At 31.1% G+C, this 17,790-nt stretch overlaps 1 protein-coding gene across 1 annotated transcript; it reads left to right on the forward strand.

Moving 5' to 3' along the window:
- The first annotated feature begins 1,206 nt into the window (after nucleotides 1-1,206).
- LOC136970250 (uncharacterized) lies at nucleotides 1,207-17,036 on the forward strand. Its single transcript, XM_067264675.1, has 23 exons — nucleotides 1,207-1,406; nucleotides 2,195-2,307; nucleotides 2,379-2,464; nucleotides 2,571-2,758; nucleotides 3,606-3,675; nucleotides 3,740-3,866; nucleotides 3,929-4,120; nucleotides 4,192-4,365; nucleotides 4,431-4,497; nucleotides 4,564-4,746; nucleotides 4,819-4,979; nucleotides 9,226-9,263; nucleotides 10,499-10,755; nucleotides 10,843-10,955; nucleotides 11,029-11,114; nucleotides 13,950-14,140; nucleotides 14,207-14,276; nucleotides 14,353-14,479; nucleotides 15,915-16,112; nucleotides 16,197-16,370; nucleotides 16,441-16,507; nucleotides 16,592-16,774; nucleotides 16,842-17,036. The coding sequence occupies exons 1-23, from the start codon at nucleotides 1,220-1,222 to the stop codon at nucleotides 16,997-16,999; spliced, it is 3,210 nt and encodes a 1,069-aa protein (XP_067120776.1). The 5' UTR covers nucleotides 1,207-1,219; the 3' UTR covers nucleotides 17,000-17,036.
- Nucleotides 17,037-17,790: the final 754 nt, after the last annotated feature.

Below are 17,790 nucleotides of genomic sequence, written 5' to 3' on the forward strand. Positions count from 1 at the left end.
TTTTACACATCTCCAACTGCTATAATATGAAGTTTAAAAGATTATTTTTAACATCATTTACACATCTTGACTTGTTTCGTGTTATACAGTTTGTTTATTTTAACCTTTCTGTAACCTGAAATTATCCCTTCTATTTCTTTTTACTCTTACTCTTTGAGCAAGAATTCATTAAAGTTAGCGCTTTAAAAAAATATAAATAAACATAAAAATATAGAAAATAATATGACTTTTGACATCTTCAAAGATTTATTACCAATAAAATTTATCAGAAAAAATATTTTTTAATAAGAAAAACTTTATAATTAGTTTAAAAAAACAATCGAATCTGCTCTTCTTACTCCCGGATGATGCACTTCCTCTGTTGCTATGGTAACTGAGGAGTAAATCCGGTAGTAAAGTACCGGAAGTTGATCTTCTATTTACAGTGCTTTCAGAAGATTTGAATCTAATATGAATTGACACTTTTTCTCGCAGATGTTTTCGTACATTTAGAAGTGTCAACACTTCAAGTTTTATAAATAGGATTGAGTCTTTAGAACACATAAGGAAAAAATATCTTACTTTTAGAAAGTTAGCATCGTTTTACTACTTTATTCTATAAAATAAAGGTTGAATCACACCCGTACAACACTGAAAAGCTGCACGCGAGTTTAAATGCGCACCTCGTCATAAACTACTTGCATCATTCCACGCTACTTCCGCAGGAAGTAGCACCACTTTGTGTATATTACACTGTACATGTATACATAAAAACCTTTCATAAGTAATTAACGGGGCGTTATAAACAGAATTTTTATTTATTTTAAAGCTGTAAAAATTTTAGATTAGAAACACAAATAGATTAAAAATATATTAAACAATCGAACCTCCCAATAACGGCCACCTTTTAACGAAATGCTTACAAAATAATTTCCAAACTACGGCAATTTCTTACCTTCTCGTCAGTGGCCGTTGTTCACAGGTTTAACTGTATTTATTATACGATAGCGCATCTGTTATCGGAATATATTATTAAATTAGAATATAAAAGGGGTTTTTTTCGCGTAAAAAATATTTTATATGATTTTTTAAATGTAATAAATTATTTATAATGTATCAAATAGTTAATAATTTAATCATTTGTTTCATCTGAAACGTCTGTAGAGATTTTCCAACTCCGGCTTGTGATTACGTAAACAATTTCAAAGTTCGTCATTTTGTATACTGATAACAAAGAATCATGTATTATTTACTTTATATCGCATTTGCTGGTTTCTTATTTCTTGTTTTAAGGTTATTTTTTCTACAACGTAAGGCTTTAAACCTTTTAAAAAAGGGTAATTTACCCATACAGCGATTGCCTTCAATATGGTATTACATACTAGAATCCTTCTTACCAAAAAACCAAGATTTCAACCGAAGAATCCGTAAGTAAATTGTTTTAATATATTTATTTTACTTATATTTACTTTTACATTATATTTACACTTACATTATATTTACTTTTGCCCGTATTATTAACGTTTGTCCTAATCCAGATTCGTAAATTGTAATTGCTCTCACCAATGGAATTGTATTCAAAAATATTTTCTGATATTTTGCCTTTGTACTCTTCGTCTCAGCTTGATTAAAAATTAATTTCCATTAAATTCTCTGTTCTTTAGCATTGTAATAATATTAAATTTTCTATTCTTTTTCGATTTCAATGATGTTTTAAGCTTAATTAATTAAATTTTTTGCATGTAAATGAATTGAGTTGATTGGAATCCCTATTATTTGGCATTTCATCTTGATTAAATTATTTACTTGTACATAACTTCAGTATCATTTAAATCTGTACTTTTTATTATTTAAGCCTTGAATGCATTCAATATTTTAAGTTATTTAAATCCTTTGTAAAGAAGCGACCCAACAGTGGCAGAGTAGGTAAAATCACTGCTCAGTGGTTTCACCCGGTTGCGAGTTTATTTCTCACCAATGGTCGAGTTTTTACGTGTCTAGCATTTAAAAAGGCCAATTTTCTATAGAAATTTCGATAAAAAGTTGGCCGTATTTAGGCTAATCCTTCTGTCAGACCATTCAGGTGTTACATTGTCAAACCAACACTAGTATGTCAGTCCTATTGAGTTCCCTATTCCTTACTGAGCTATGTTTTCCTCTAGATATAAACAAGGAAAATGTAAATATTAAGTCCTTTAAATTCTTAATTTCTTAGGAGCATTCCAAGAAACCACATTTGTTTGTCGTTTGTACGAAAGAGAAAGAATATTTGCCTCTTCACTAGCAGGCGCATATTATGTAGAAATATTTAAACCAGAATATGTAAAGGTAAATTATATAAAATATGTTACATTTTAACAATTTTTATTACTGTAAACACACTACCTGAATTTTTATAGGCTATTATGAACAGCAACGTTCTTATAGATAAGGGGTGGATGTATAAATACACAAAACCGTGGCTAGGAAACGGGTTAATTACCAGGTGAGTACATTTATGTAGTTTTTTCGGATTATTACATGAAAATTTATGTGATTTTCACAATATTAGAATGGTAGTTAAGCTCATAAATTGTGTTAAATCATTCTAGTGCAGGAGAAACTTGGAGGGAGAAGAGGAAATTGTTAACCCCTGCTTTTCACTTTAAAATATTAGAAAATTTTCAGGTGATGATTAATAAACATTCTAAAGTTTTAATTGAGAAATTAAGAAGAAATAAGGGTCCGTGGGTTAATATTCTACGTCTGATGACACTCTGCACTTTAGACATTATTGCAGGTGAGTGTTGAAATGTGCCTATTATATTCAAAACATGTTTTAACAGAATAAAAGTTAAGAAATGAATCTGCAAAAGATGAAAAATACAGAAATTATTTGTAAAGTTACAAAATTTATTTAAACTTATTGCAAGGTTATGAGTAAGCATCTCTTTGTAATATCCTTCATGATGTGTCAAAATCAAGCTTACTGAAAAAAGTTGCAACTCTAGATGAATGTTAACTTTCTGTAGAAAGTATCTACAGTGTAACTTAGCAACAGATTTACTACGAATAATAATAATTTAATACTCGCAAATACCATAAAATTGAAAGGATATTTACAAAGACTAAATATTCTCAAAGATTTTTGTTTACACAGGCAACTGCAAAACCATTGAATTACATTCGACTGTGTATATAAAATGAAGTAGGGATGCAAGTTTTCTGACGAATTGCTAATTACAAATCACACGAAAGGGATCGTTCATGTAAAAAATAGCGCGCAACGTTACAGTAAGTTCTCGCTCTAGAAATACATGTTAAAAACGCGAGCTTATGGAGTCTTTTCTTTGGATATTCATGATAAAATCATTCAAATAATTCCAAAATTCTTTGTCTAGAAGTATTTATTATAATCGTTTACACGGTGAGGATTCTGGTTTCTAAAGTCTGCTCTGGAAAATTCATGTTAAAATCAATTCTTCAGCTCCTTCTTTCAAATTTTTGTTCCGAAAGAACAAGAACTGTGGAGCAAGAATTTTAAAATTACTTGTAGAGTTAGGATGCTAGCTTCTGTATAATCATTCTTGAATCTGGCATTTGTGAATGATCTTAACGTGTTGAAATTGTAACATTTTCTTTAACAGAAACAGCAATGGATGTGGAAATAAAGGCACAAGAAAATGAAGAATCTGAATATGTGAAAGCCATTGGAAAGTAGGCATTGTTTCTTCTTTATCACTCATCCATTAGCAGATAATTTATTTATAATATTTTATAGAGTAGAAGAATTGATAAGTAACAGGATGTCAACACCTTGGCTATGGCCTGATATATTTTTCTACATATCACCAACTGGTAGAGAATTTACAAAAGTGGTGAACACAATACAAAGTTTTATTAAAAAGGTACCTTTAGAATTATTAAATCTTCCTAATTAACTATGAATGAGTACCAATTATTTTTCTAGGTGATACAACAAAAAAAGAAAGAAATGCAAGAAAATCTGGAAGATAATATTAATGAAGATGATAGCGAAAATATCTATATGCAAAGCAAAAAGAAGAAGGCATTCCTCACGTTACTCCTTCATCATTATTTAAAAAATGGGGATATTACTGAAGAAGATATTCGTGATGAAGTGAATACATTTATGTTCGCGGTATGTAATTGTCTATCTTCATTTTCTCTGTGATTTTTTATGCTAATTTTAAGGTAATTTTTGGGATTTAGGGACACGATACCACTGCAGTTGGCATCAGTTGGGCTCTATACAACTTAGGATTGTATCCACACATACAACAGAAACTCTATGAAGAAGTGCAAAGTATTTTTGGTGAAGATAAAGAAAGAGCAGTTAATCAAAATGATCTTCGAGAGATGAAATATCTAGAATGTTTTCTAAAGGTTAATATAATTTAATTAATTGAATATGGTTAATCAAAGCAATTAATTATGAATATTCTTAACAGGAGTCTCTCAGATTATATCCATCAGTTCCAGCTATCATGAGAACTAATAATAAAGACTTTAAGCTAAGTAAGTGTATTATTAACTAAACAAACGATATACCGAGGTATTAATAATAAATTTATCAAATTTTAGATGATAAAATCACAATTCCAGCAGGAACATCAATTTGTATTGCTATATATTTACTCCATCGTGATCCTGAACTTTATCCAAATCCTGAAATATTCGATCCTGATAGATTTCTACCAGAAAATTCTATAGGAAGGCATCCTTATGCTTATATTCCTTTCGCAGCAGGACCAAGAAATTGCATTGGTAAGTATTGAGCAAAGGATTAATTTAAGTATTCCCCAGGATGCAATTCTCTTGATTTTTCTTATTATGTAGGGCAAAAGTTTGCTTTTATGGAAGAGAAAATTATCCTTACTAATATTTTACGTCATTTCCGGGTCAAATCTCTGGATCATCCCGATAAAATTATGGAATGTGGAGAAATTGTACTTCGCCCTATAAACACGTTAAGATTGCAATTCGTGATGAGAGATAAATAGAATCATTCAATTTTTACTGTATGTATTGGACATAAACAATTAATTTTTGTATTCTAGAAAGTTTCTACAATATTATTAAGAATTTACTCAAAATAATTAATTATCTTTGTAAAATTTTTGCGAATAAATGACAAGTTTTGCGTATTCTAAAGTGTATCTTTAATGTTAAACATTTCATGCTTTTCTTTTTTTGTACTTTAAAATTGAATTTTTAACTAAATAACGTAGAAAAATATACGTTTAAAGTTAGAGAAATACGAAAATTGATTTAAAAATTTTTCATATTCGAGAAAATAATTCATATATACAGTGTAATCAGTAATGTAAATGTAACACATCAGATTGAATTCCTAACTCGAAGAAGTCAAATACAAAAATAGGAAAAAAATCATCTACATATTTTGGAGATTAAATATTAGTTTTTTTCAGATGCTCTATTGATATACCAGAGTCCATTATTTATATCAGGCATATTTAGATAATAGCATCTGTTGTAGGTATCGTACGTCGTGACTACACTATTATACTTCTTGTATGGAGAGAAATATAGATTACGTTTGCCTTCAGAATAAAATTATTTACATATTTTTCGTGATACGAATCGAGTTTATTACATTATATTTAACCAACAAAATAAAAATAAAAAATCTTATTAAATTGTAAGTAGTACGTAAATTCGTGACGTAAATTGTGGCGTAAAAATTGTATTTGTATAAGAATTATTTCGTATAAATTATACGAAATAATTCTTGGAACAGTACGTTACAAATAGAATTGTTACGCCACAGTTGTATTTTAAATCTGCTTGTGTTTGTTATAACTGATTATTTATTCGTACCACGTGATTATGCGTAACTGATTAGTTATTCATAACACGTGTAAAATATGTGTTATTAATTAATACTTTAACTAAGCAGTTACAAATAATTACGTCGTATAATAAAGCTTAAAAAATAATATTTAAAATTATATTTTTTTAAAGATTGTTACAATATTAAAAATATGTATTTATAACATTAAAATCAAATTTTAATTTTAGAAATGATTACAGATTATTTATATAGTAGACTGATAGAAGAGAAAATGAAAAGTTATTAAAGGAATATGGTACGATTTTTAACGAACTATTTTACTTCCTTTACAGAGAATTTAAAGGAATGATGCATAAATTAGAGGTGCAGAAAATAGTTTCCTGTTAACAATAGGGCCCACCAGTGATCTAAGCGGTTCCGTTCTCTAAACACTGGGAGTTCGTTCGCGGGTTCGCGTCTCGCCAGAACGAGCTGGCCACAAAGAGTTTTCCAGGTTTTCTCCACGTCTGTAACGCCTAAATAGGGGACAGTACTCTTAAAAGACCTTCCGGAAGGCATCTCCGCTAGGCAGATCGCTCAAGTATTGCGTTGCAGTAACTTAACAAACAAACTGTTAGCAATAACAAATTTTTTCCATTAGATGGAGCGACATGTAAAACCAGCAATAAAATGTAGACAGAAATGAATAAGATATTGTCGTACATCCCACCCCAAAGTATCTATTCAATTTCTATATATCTAAGTTAGAAGTATTTAAACATAATTGCCGAGTTTCGTAGCAATTGGTCAAATCGCATACGCGTGCATAGCGAACAAACAAACAAACAAATATCCTCATTTATATATATATTGAAAACTAAATGTTACTTGATTTAGTTATTAATATTACATTAATTATTCTTAAATAAACAAAAGTTTCAATTACTATCAAGTTTTAAATTTATGTTATCATTAATTCCGTCATTTTCTGGCACCTTAATTACTCCTAGATGTTTATATATAATTTTCTCTTTAACGTATTCTATATTGTACTTTCCTGCCTGCAATATAGATTATACATAAGAAGGAAAAGTATTGTTATCGTGTCAAATTTGACCCTCTAATTTTTTTTTTTTTTTTTTTTTTTTTTTTTTTTTTTTTTTTTACAAATCTCCACGTTTAGAGAACCTCCTGAACCCAAAAATGGCAAAAAAAAACAAAGAAAACTTCCTCATATGTATGTCTGCTTGTGATAATTTAAATCCATTCCTTCTCACATAGCTCCATGCTTTACTGTAAAAGAATAAACAAAAATCAATATAATTCCTACGGTTCTAGATTTATGAGGCATTATATTGTATTACTCTTGGAAACCCTCTTGGTGTTTAGGGATCAAAATAATGTCTTTAGGAAGAAGTGTCACTGTACATGAATAAAATTTAACATTTTGAAATTTTAATACCATGTGTTACATCTGAGAACAATTTTGGTGATAAAAAATATGCGAACAGACAACCAGGCAGGAGTATAAATTGTATACAAAATTAAATTCTTTCGTAGAAATTAAGGTATTCATTGTTATGGTATCATGTCAAGACATTACACCTTTTTTACAAGAATCGAGAAACGTTTCTTGGTTTTAGTAGTGTTTTTATTAATAATTTGATAACTTATTCCCCGCTATTAAGTGCGCTTTTTAGAGAGTGGGGACTCACAAAAGTAATGGGATTCTTAGAAGCAGAAAGTGAGTTGCAAATGGGACTCAATACGTGCATACTAGCGTCAGCTAGTGTCAAAGATTGTAACTAAAATTTGCATAAAATATTTTTCTGCTAGCATAAATGTCTTCTAGATATATCATCTGTATGCATAGACATACAGGTATTTAGAATTTATCTTTAAGTGCCAGGTGGCCTAATTGAAGACTGGTTCGCACCGGAAATGAGCTGGTCATGTGGAGTCTTCCGGGTTTTCTTCACGTGCCTAGCACCTAAGTAGGGTGAATTTTTCACGAGTATTTCGTGACAATTATTTCAATTATCAAGAAAGAGTATCAATCAAGAAATTATTATAAAAACTTCATATTGATACACTTCTGAATGAATCTTTGTATTCTGAAGGACAATTTAAAGTTGAATCTGATTAACTTTGCAAAAGTGCTAATTTAATTAGGAATACATTTTCTTTCAGAGAGCTTGCAGTAATATTAATTCATTGTTATATGATATTTGTATTAAGTTGAAGTCCATTGAAAACAGGACTATTATTTAATAAAACAGTTAAAGCAAAATGAAAAAGGTGACGTTGAAGTAAAGTTTTAATTGAAACAGAAAACATTTCTTCGTGGCGCAAGTATATGAAATATATTATAAGGATCTCTTGTAGCGTTTACATTCTATAGTGATTATGCTTCTATGTAGCAAAATGAACATCATTCGAAAACTATCCAAAATAGCCGATATTTCGATCTTATAGTGAAGATTTTGGGCCCACCAATGGCCAAGTAGATAAAACCACTAAACACTGGTGGGTGGTGATGGTTTCGCGCCTGGCCAACGGGCTGGCCACGTGGAGTTTTACGAGTTTCTTCACATTGTAATAACCTAAATAGGGCCCAGTTTCTTACAGGAAGTCTTCCCGGGAGGCATCACCTTCGTCAGATCGATCACTAGTCACGTTGTCGCATAGAAACACAATGTGAAGTTAGAAAATGAAAATTACGATGGTTACACAAAATTTTATTCCTAGACAACTTCGGCTAGAGTAACTGCATTTCACATCTCTTAGAATAAACTATGTTAATAGATATTTGATAACGATAATTCTAATAGTTCACGTGATGTGTAAATATAGTGAATCAATGTAAATAATTTCTAGTAATTAGTAAAACAGATCATAGGAAAAACACATTTGAATGATGAATAAAACGATGTAATTGTTTAATGATAATTTTATCATTTATAATAAAATAATGTTTAACTTTTTGTTTATAATAGCATTTTAATGAAAAATGTCTTATAATATTTCGGTGTAGATGATAATTAAATTAGAAATGCCGTGTGTGTTATGTGAAAAACGTATATACGTATTTTCAGTCTACACTGCTATTTAAAAGAATTTATATAATATTTTAGTTAGGTGAAAAAATTAAGTCGGCTGTTATAATTTTTGCATAATTTGGCCACGTAAAATGAAAAAATAAATAAATAAATGTATTCGTGCGGAATAGATTTCATTTAGTTTTTTTATTCTTGCTAAGACGATCTCGTGGTCGTGGCCAGCAAAGTTTGAACGATAGCGCTTAAAACCAGCGATACCAAAGAAGATTGGAGAATGAGAACGTGACCCCACCTTGAGTGTCAAAGTGATTCCGCTTAGTAGTGAGTCTCCGAGACAGTCTTGTCCCAAATACGGTTTTGCCGTTTTATTTGTATTACTTTTATTTTTGGTAGGTCGAGTTTGGTAGGTCGAGGGTTCTTCCAACAAGACAGTGGGCCCCAGGGTTGCCGATAAAGCGAAAATTCTGAAGAGGGCCCGGAGAGTGGGTCAAGAACGGGATGCATCCGGAGAGCGACCCAGTTGGAAAAGGGGCCTGCAGGGCGTAATCGGTATCTGTATTTTAATAATTCAGATGTAATCGTCCAACTGTGGATTCAGCTCAGGGCTATTGGATTGGCTCAACGAGCAGGCAGTTGTCCGGGGGAACCTCCTCGCCGAGCAAAGGGGCTCGAATGTTCAGTACATTGTAGGTTGTAGGCAACTGGTATAAGGTTATTGTTGACCTTTGGCTTTTATTAACAGTTCTGTGTATTCATTGCTGGTGTTTTGCAACTCTAAACCATTTATTTACAAAACGGCTTTTCAAATTTTAAAACGTTTTTTTATTATTTAAACAAAATTTCCTGTATCCGTGAACACGGATATCGCTTGCTTTGCTTTCTTCTTTGCTCTTGTTTCACTAATCATATTTACATGCTGACTGGTGTCATTGGGCTGCAATTTGAAAAAAACTGTAAGCCTATAAATTCCACTGTTGTTCGGCTGTCTGTCTGTTTGTCTGTCTTTCAATAATCTCGAGAACGGAGTTAGATAGATGAAATTCAAGATCAGATATGGATATCTTAGGGGCAGGAGGCCCCGATTAAATATATACAAACTACCAATGAAAACTGCAAGTTACGTTTATTTAAAATTTATTTTGTATACTAGTACGTTCTATATATAAACAGGACTTATTATACTGGAAATTATGGATGCAGATATTTAGTCTTACAGGTGAACTAAATAAAGAACATTATTTATGATCTGTAAGACTAAATATCTGCATTCATAATTTCCAGTATAATAAGTCCTGTTAATATATAGAAAGTACTAGTATACAAAATAAATTTTAAATAGAGTTAAAAAGGACACAAAGGCATAATAATTAAAAATGCAAGTTACGTTATTTCAATTAAAAAACTGTTTCTGAAAAGTGTTAAGTAGATGATTGGCACGACTCTATTGTTAAAGGAAAAGTATGATATACAGGGACAAGCCACTACTATTGATAATTTGAAGGTGCAGAACATATTTTAAATTATAAACAACAGAGTAAGCGATTCCTTCTACATTAATTGTTATGTTTAATAAATTCGATGCTATTATAGTAAGTATTTAGAAAAAGATATAGCAGCTATTCATGTTTATAAATTACATTTTTTAAACTGATATATAATATCTAAGAAATGTTATCTACATACGAAGTTCAAAAGTTGTTTTAAATACTGATTTCGACACTCAAACTGCAGTCATGCTATTGCAATTGTGTATAGCTATTGCTTGTATAGTTCTGTTGATATTAAGAATAAAATGGAACCAACATAAACAATTAAAACGTCTGAAAGAGTATAATTTACCAATTCGTCCAGTTTTCAATATAATTCGTATATTTTATACATCAATGATGAATAGAAATAACCCACATTACAATCCATACGTTTGTAAGTTTTCTACATTTTATAATTATTAGTAATTAAAAAATAAGGAAATTTTATAAATGTAATCATTTATATTTTAATTTTAATTAGGGATTTTTCAATATTTGTGTGCCAATAGCCGTATATACGATAGAGAAAGAATTTATTCAATTTGTGTGGCTGGAAACGTATTTGTACATCTATACAAACCGGAATTTATCGAAGTAATGTATATAAAAATACGTGTATTTAAGTAAAAATACAGTTTATTTCAATTAGATTTATTTCTTCCTCAAGACACTTATGAACAGTCACACGGTTCTAGATAAGGGTTTGATGTACAAACCTATAAATTCGTGGCTAGGAAATGGATTAATAACCAGGTAATTTATATTTATATTTAATTATAAAAATTAGCAATTATTTTATTTTACTTTAAATAAGCTATTTTAAAAACTTTCTCATATTTATTACTATGAAAATCACATATACAGGGTGAGTTTTTTTATCCTGGGACAATGAAATACCTTAATTGGATTTCATTATTTCGGAAAAAGGTTTAGACAAAAGTTATAGGGTTTCGAAGGGGCAATCGGTTGGTGACCTTGAATGTGACCTTGACCGTCAAATCACTTTGAAGATCAAGTCTTTTATTTAAATAGGAATACATATTTTTGACCCCTGCAATGGAAAGAGCAGGAAATTTCACAATCGGTTATACCCTTAACCTTAAGGTCTAAGTCAAAGGTCAAGGCTATTTTAAGATTAAAAGCTTTCTCTAACGGCTATTTTAAGATTAAAAGCTTTCTCTAACGGGAAAAACTATACTTTTTCTTACTGAAATAGATGGGGAGGTAAAATTTACATTTTTTCACAACCTTATTACTTCGACCTTTAAAAGCATTCACTACTTTTAGCACTACCCAGGAGTAGCGAAGTAAACGTAGTAGTTTTCTGCTCCCTTTGAAGTACAGTCAAACCTGTTTTTATGCGCTCTTTTTATGTGCGATTTTTATTTGTGCGATTTTTTTAATGCGAATTTTTAATTTGTGCGGTATAGTTGGCGACTAGTCTCGTGCGATTCGTCATGTCTTACGTTGACTTATTATAGCTAAATAAACTTATTATAGCATAAATGCACTTATTATAGTAATATTATTGCATGAATATGCGAAAAATGAAATAATTTACTTTTTAAGTCAACAAAACACCACCTGGACAAAAATATGTAAAACAGACGATAGACCAGACGATGCAGTCAAGTGCTGACATCTGTTGTCAATAAATTCTATTTCGTACGGTTTTGAGTTATTTTCTATGTGAGACTTTTTTTATGCGGTCCCTGTTGACCGCATTAAAAAATATTTTTTAATTGTGTTGCGAAAACTATTATTTACAGCCATTCGTGAAGTTTCGTAAGATTTTTTATGCGTTTTTTTTAATGTGGTCCCTATCCCCCGCATAAAAACAGGTTTGACTGTACTTGTTTTCAGTGAATTCCCTTGATATCGGGGTGCTTGTTTTTGGTGAGTTACTTCACTTCTCACCATTGTTTGAGATATTGGTTTCGGAAAAAAATTTGTAACAAATGTTCAAAATGATGCCCTCCCACTTCGATGCATTTCTTGATCCGCGCTTCAAATGATCGTAAACAACTGAGAACTTCAGATGTCAGTTGAGCACAAGTGTCTCTGACACGCTGTTTCATATTCTCAGCAGTTGTTGGCATTTCCTCACAAACTTTTGTTTTTATAAATCCCCATAAAACAGAAGACCAGTGACGTAAGATCTGGCTGGCAAATTTACTAGACCTCCTCTACTGATCCATCGACCATTTAATTTTCTATTCAGCACATGTCTACTGTACCATGGTTAGTAAAAGTGGTCTCATCAGAAAACATTACCTTATGAATAAAAATTAGATTTTCTTGTATTTGCTGAAGCGCCCATTGACAAAATGTCACTCGATTCTGGACATCATCGCCATGAAGTTCTTGACACAAGGACATGTGAAAAGGGTGAAGTTTTATTATCTTACATACGTTAGTTTGAGAAATTCAAGGATCGTGACTTATTTGTCGAGTACTTACATGAGGATCAACATCCACTTGAGCTAAAACAGCACTTACATTATTTGCTCCAGGAACCATATGTCGGCGATTCTTTCTGCTTGTTTGTACACTTCCTGTAGTAGTGAATTATTGGATAACCCAATAAAAAGATGCATGTGATCGTTTCCTATCTGGAAAACGTACAGCATACAGAGAAATAGCATTATCAACTTTCTTTGAAGATTCTCCATAAATAAGAACCATTTCAATTTTTTATTCCACAGATATGGCATCCATTGTTAAAATAATAATTTTAAGGTAATAAAGTATCACAAGCAAATACGAGGACAATTGAAAGAAAGAAAAAGCGTGGTTAGTAACTCTGTGACCGTATATTTATGCAACAATAACATGTATCTATTTATATTTCAAGGCACACACATAAGAAAAAATGAACCATTATGGTCAAAACAATTCAGATTTGAGTTTACCCGTTTTACCAGAAACTCATTTATGTATAAGAATTAAACTTTAATCAACTTCAATCATTTTAATAATTTAACGTTATTCTAACACATTCTCATTAATGGCCATTAGCGATTTAAGTAATACAAATACGGTTTAGGACTGACAATTCTGACCCTCGACAATTGCTGAACGTCATTGACGCTTTAAGGTGGTCATTAACAGTAATGAGTGGTCATCTCATTTAAGAGCCGATCACTGACGGTCATGTGTGGGAATGACCTTTAGATGACCTCCAGCGGTCAAATTTAGGGGTACTCAAGGTCAAAACATGTATTCCATTTTAAAAAATCCTGACCTTTAAATCATTTTGAAGGTCAAGATCAAGGTCACATCCAATGTCACTAATTGATTGCCCCTTTGAAACCCTACAACTTTTGTCTAAACCTTTTTCCGAAATAATGAGATCCAATTAAGGTATTTTATTATCTCCCTGTATAATTATAAAATTAGATAAGTTTCAGAGAGTTGTAGTAAATATTTAATTATATAAAAATTAAATGAGAATTGTATTATTATATAACCTACAGAAGCTTCTAGATATAAACATAAAGATTTTATACATTTTATATTAATTTGTGATACGATACTGTAGAATTTCATTAATAATGTAGAAGGTTTTATGTTTACTTTGTAACACAGATCCAGAGAATTATGGAGACCAAGACGAAAATTATTAACGCCAGCATTTCACTTTAAAATTCTAGAAAATTTTCACACAGTTATCAATAAACATTGCTTTCTTTTAATCGATAAACTAGAGAAAAAAGTACAAGATCCATGGGTGAACATCACTCGCATGTTATCTCTATGCACTCTTGATATTATAGCAGGTATCTATGAGTAACATAAGTACTTAAAAATCTTTATACATAATATTTTATAATATACTTATTTAGAAACTGCAATGGGAGTAGAAATAAATGTTCAACAGGACGAAGAATCCGAATATGTCAAGAATATTAACAGGTTTTGAAACACTTTATTCGTACAAGTTTCAGAATTGACTAATCTATATCCTGTAATACTCTTCTTGTAATTCCAGACTTGAAGAATTAATATTGCTGAGAAATATGCATCCTTGGCTGTGGTCTGACATGCTCTTTAGTATAACCTCATCAGGAAGAGAATTTAATCGTGTCCTTAATACTGTACATAACTTTACTAGAAAGGTACGATTTAACAATGCGAGGAAGATTATTCCTTCATCTTTACACATGATCGAATTTCTTCATTCTCTATCTTATCTTCTGCAATATTCTTATCTTCAAATGGCATTCGTCGTGACTAATAAAATACTTAATTTCAAGAAACTATCTGTGAGCATCTCTAGCGAACATATTTCAACAATTCTTAAGAAGCTTCTAGATAATTAAATTGCTTGGCAGGTTTAAGAGATTTGCCGTCAAAGCTTAAATAAGCTCTTTCTTCCTCTCTGTTCAAAATTGCTCACTTGTTTATCATTAATGTATTCTAAGATGCTGTCCATAAACATAAGAGGATAATTTTTATCAATAATACGCATTTCCAATATTTAAAGTAATTTTTTTTAAATCATTTTTATGAATTGATGTTAAGTCACGTTTTAAAACCGGTATTATAATCGCTGCTTCTCTGCTGAAAACAGGAAGAATCAATCACCTAGAGAAGGTGATCTGCATGTTGAACTTCTAAAAGTAGCTGAAGAAACGGGAATTAGGACAGGAAACGTGCGCAAAATTCGGCGTAAAATCTAGCATAAAACAGAAAACGTAAAAACTTTTCTGAAACTTTGGCTGAAACGAGAAAAAGAGTAGAGAATGTCTCTACTTTTTACGCCGTAAAATTTTTACGCCAAAATTCCTCCAATAAAGAAAAGTCTTTTCTGTGACGTCAAAGTAGACAGACACGTGCTTTTTATTCTAACAATGGCGGCAATGAGAGTTAACCCTATAATTGTGACTGTATCGAAAAAACGAAAAATAAATGAAATAGATGAGTTTCTTGAATCCGTTCGACCACTACACTGTCATGTATTAAGACACTGTATTTAAACAACGTTTATGGATGGCTTTAGATGCAAAATTTCAAATAACAGGTAGGTCTAGTAGAATCGCTATACAGGCCTAGTATTTAGATCACACGTTCTTTATTTCAATTCGGAATACAAGTCTATTAATTCAAATTTTCTATATTATAGACGAGGAAGCGGAGAAAAATGGAAGGTACAAAGGGATAGATATATGAGAGGAAAAAATTAATAAAATTAGCAGTGTTAGTGGCAGTGGTGTTTCCTATTCGGCCAGAATTTTTACGTAGCCTATGTGTATTCTGGCAGAAAAGCGTAAAACAGAAACTGAACTGAAAGCTGATTTCTGATTAAGTTTTCTGCCACACAATTTTACGCATGTGTGTTCCTGGCCTTACGTGAATTCTGACTTTGTATAACTTAATTTACAGTATAAAAACATGCAAGGTGTGTTATTGTAACTATGATGACAATGCCAATTTTAAATAACTTTAGTGAAATGAAACGAATGTTGTTTCATTTTAATAACTTTATTTATTATATGTGTATATTTATATTTATAAGATGAAGGAGTCATTTCAAGTTTTCTATGTTAATAGGTAATATCTGAAAGGAAACAAGAAATGCAAGAATACTTAAAAGATAAAAAAGTCGCTATCGATGAAGATTCTGAAAATGTATATACTCACAGTAAGAACAGAAAACCATTCCTCACCCTTCTTCTCCATCATCATTTGAATAATGGAGACATCACTGAAGAAGATATCAGAGAAGAAGTGGATACCTTCATGTTCGCTGTATGAATAGGGCTATACAGACTATATAGTCTATATTTATAAGTATATCTTTAAAAATTTATTTTAAATTATATCTCGCTTAAGGGGCACGATACTACTTCAGTAGGCATTTCATGGACATTATACAATCTCGGACTTTATCCCGATATACAGCAAAAAGCATACGACGAGGTTGTTAGTGTATGTGGAAATGATAAGAAAAGACCAATTACATCAGAAGATATCAAAGAGATGAAGTATTTAGAATGTGTTATAAAGGTAAATTCACAACTCTGACATTATACATTACATATTTCTGCTGTTAGTTATTTTAATTTTGTGAATTTAGGAAACACTTAGGTTGTATCCATCAGTTCCAATAATTGGAAGAGAAACCAAAGAAGATTTTAAATTAAGTAAATAATATAATGTAATATATTTTCGTATAGTTACATTATAAACTTAATTTAAAAATTTACGGAAGGACAATATACTTTTAGATGAAATAATGACTATACCAGCAAATTCCTTTATATTTATTGAAATCTATTCGCTACATCACGATCCTGAATATTATCCAAATCCTGAAGTATTTGATCCCGATCGGTTCCTGCCAGAGAACTGTAAAGGAAGACATCCTTTCGCTTTCATCCCCTTTTCAGCAGGGCCAAGAAATTGCATAGGTAAGTACAATGTGTGAGCAATTAAAGGCATTTATATGCAAAATTTACTATGCAATTTTGTAATTAGGTCAAAAATTTGCATTGATGGAGGAGAAGATTATTATAAGCAATATTTTACGTCATTTCATTGTCAAATCTGTTGATTTTCCTGATAAGATTCACTTGTGTCCAGAAATTGTTCTTCGACCTGCTGAAGACTTAAAACTGCAATTTAAAGCAAGATAAAAGAAAATTTGAACGGTTATAACTAAAGTTTTAACAGTGTAATACATTGATTGTAAAATGTGAATAAATTTTCGGTAATTATTTCATTTATATGAAAATGTTTCGTTATTTAAGTGCAAATTAATGTTGGAATATTGGTTGCATGAACTTTGGTTTCTTCGTTTAGACAGGTTTCCAGTTTATATTACTGTTTTACGTAGCAAATAATTTCGTTTCGAGATTTACAGGGTGATCGTTATTAAAATTTCTCTATTCAGCGATGTTTAGAGAGATGTTTCGCTGTCCAGCTGTAACCAAATTTAGTACGGTGACATTTAGAATCTGCGTAAGAAATTTCCGTATAAAAAAAATTAGTGTCATTATGGCACTTTTGGCGCTGCAAGCACAAACAACGGTTTCATTTGTGGTGACCTGAACTCATTCAGTGAATGGTCTCACTAAACAAACATTAAGCAGTGTTTTCTGCATCAAGAGGTGTCTGTTTCTTGTGCAAATAAAATGTTTACCGCTTACAGCGTCAAAGTACCATAGTGAAGAGTCATGGAATTAATTGAATTATGGAAATGTCTTCTGCATGTCCTGAAATGTCACCTTACCCAATTTGGTTACATGTCGACTGCTAAACCTCTTTTTAAATAGCGTTGAATAAGGATACTTAATTATAATCATTCAGTATATTTCGCTTTAGACAAGTTTGAGTTTGTAGACGATCTATCTTAGACAGATTTTCGGTTAGTAGAGATCCATATTACACAGATTTTAGTGTAATAACCTGTTATAAGAAAATGTTT

Source organism: Centruroides vittatus, unplaced genomic scaffold (genome assembly GCF_030686945.1).
Source record: "Centruroides vittatus isolate TY-2023 unplaced genomic scaffold, ASM3068694v2 contig_19, whole genome shotgun sequence".
NCBI lineage: Eukaryota > Metazoa > Arthropoda > Arachnida > Scorpiones > Buthidae > Centruroides > Centruroides vittatus.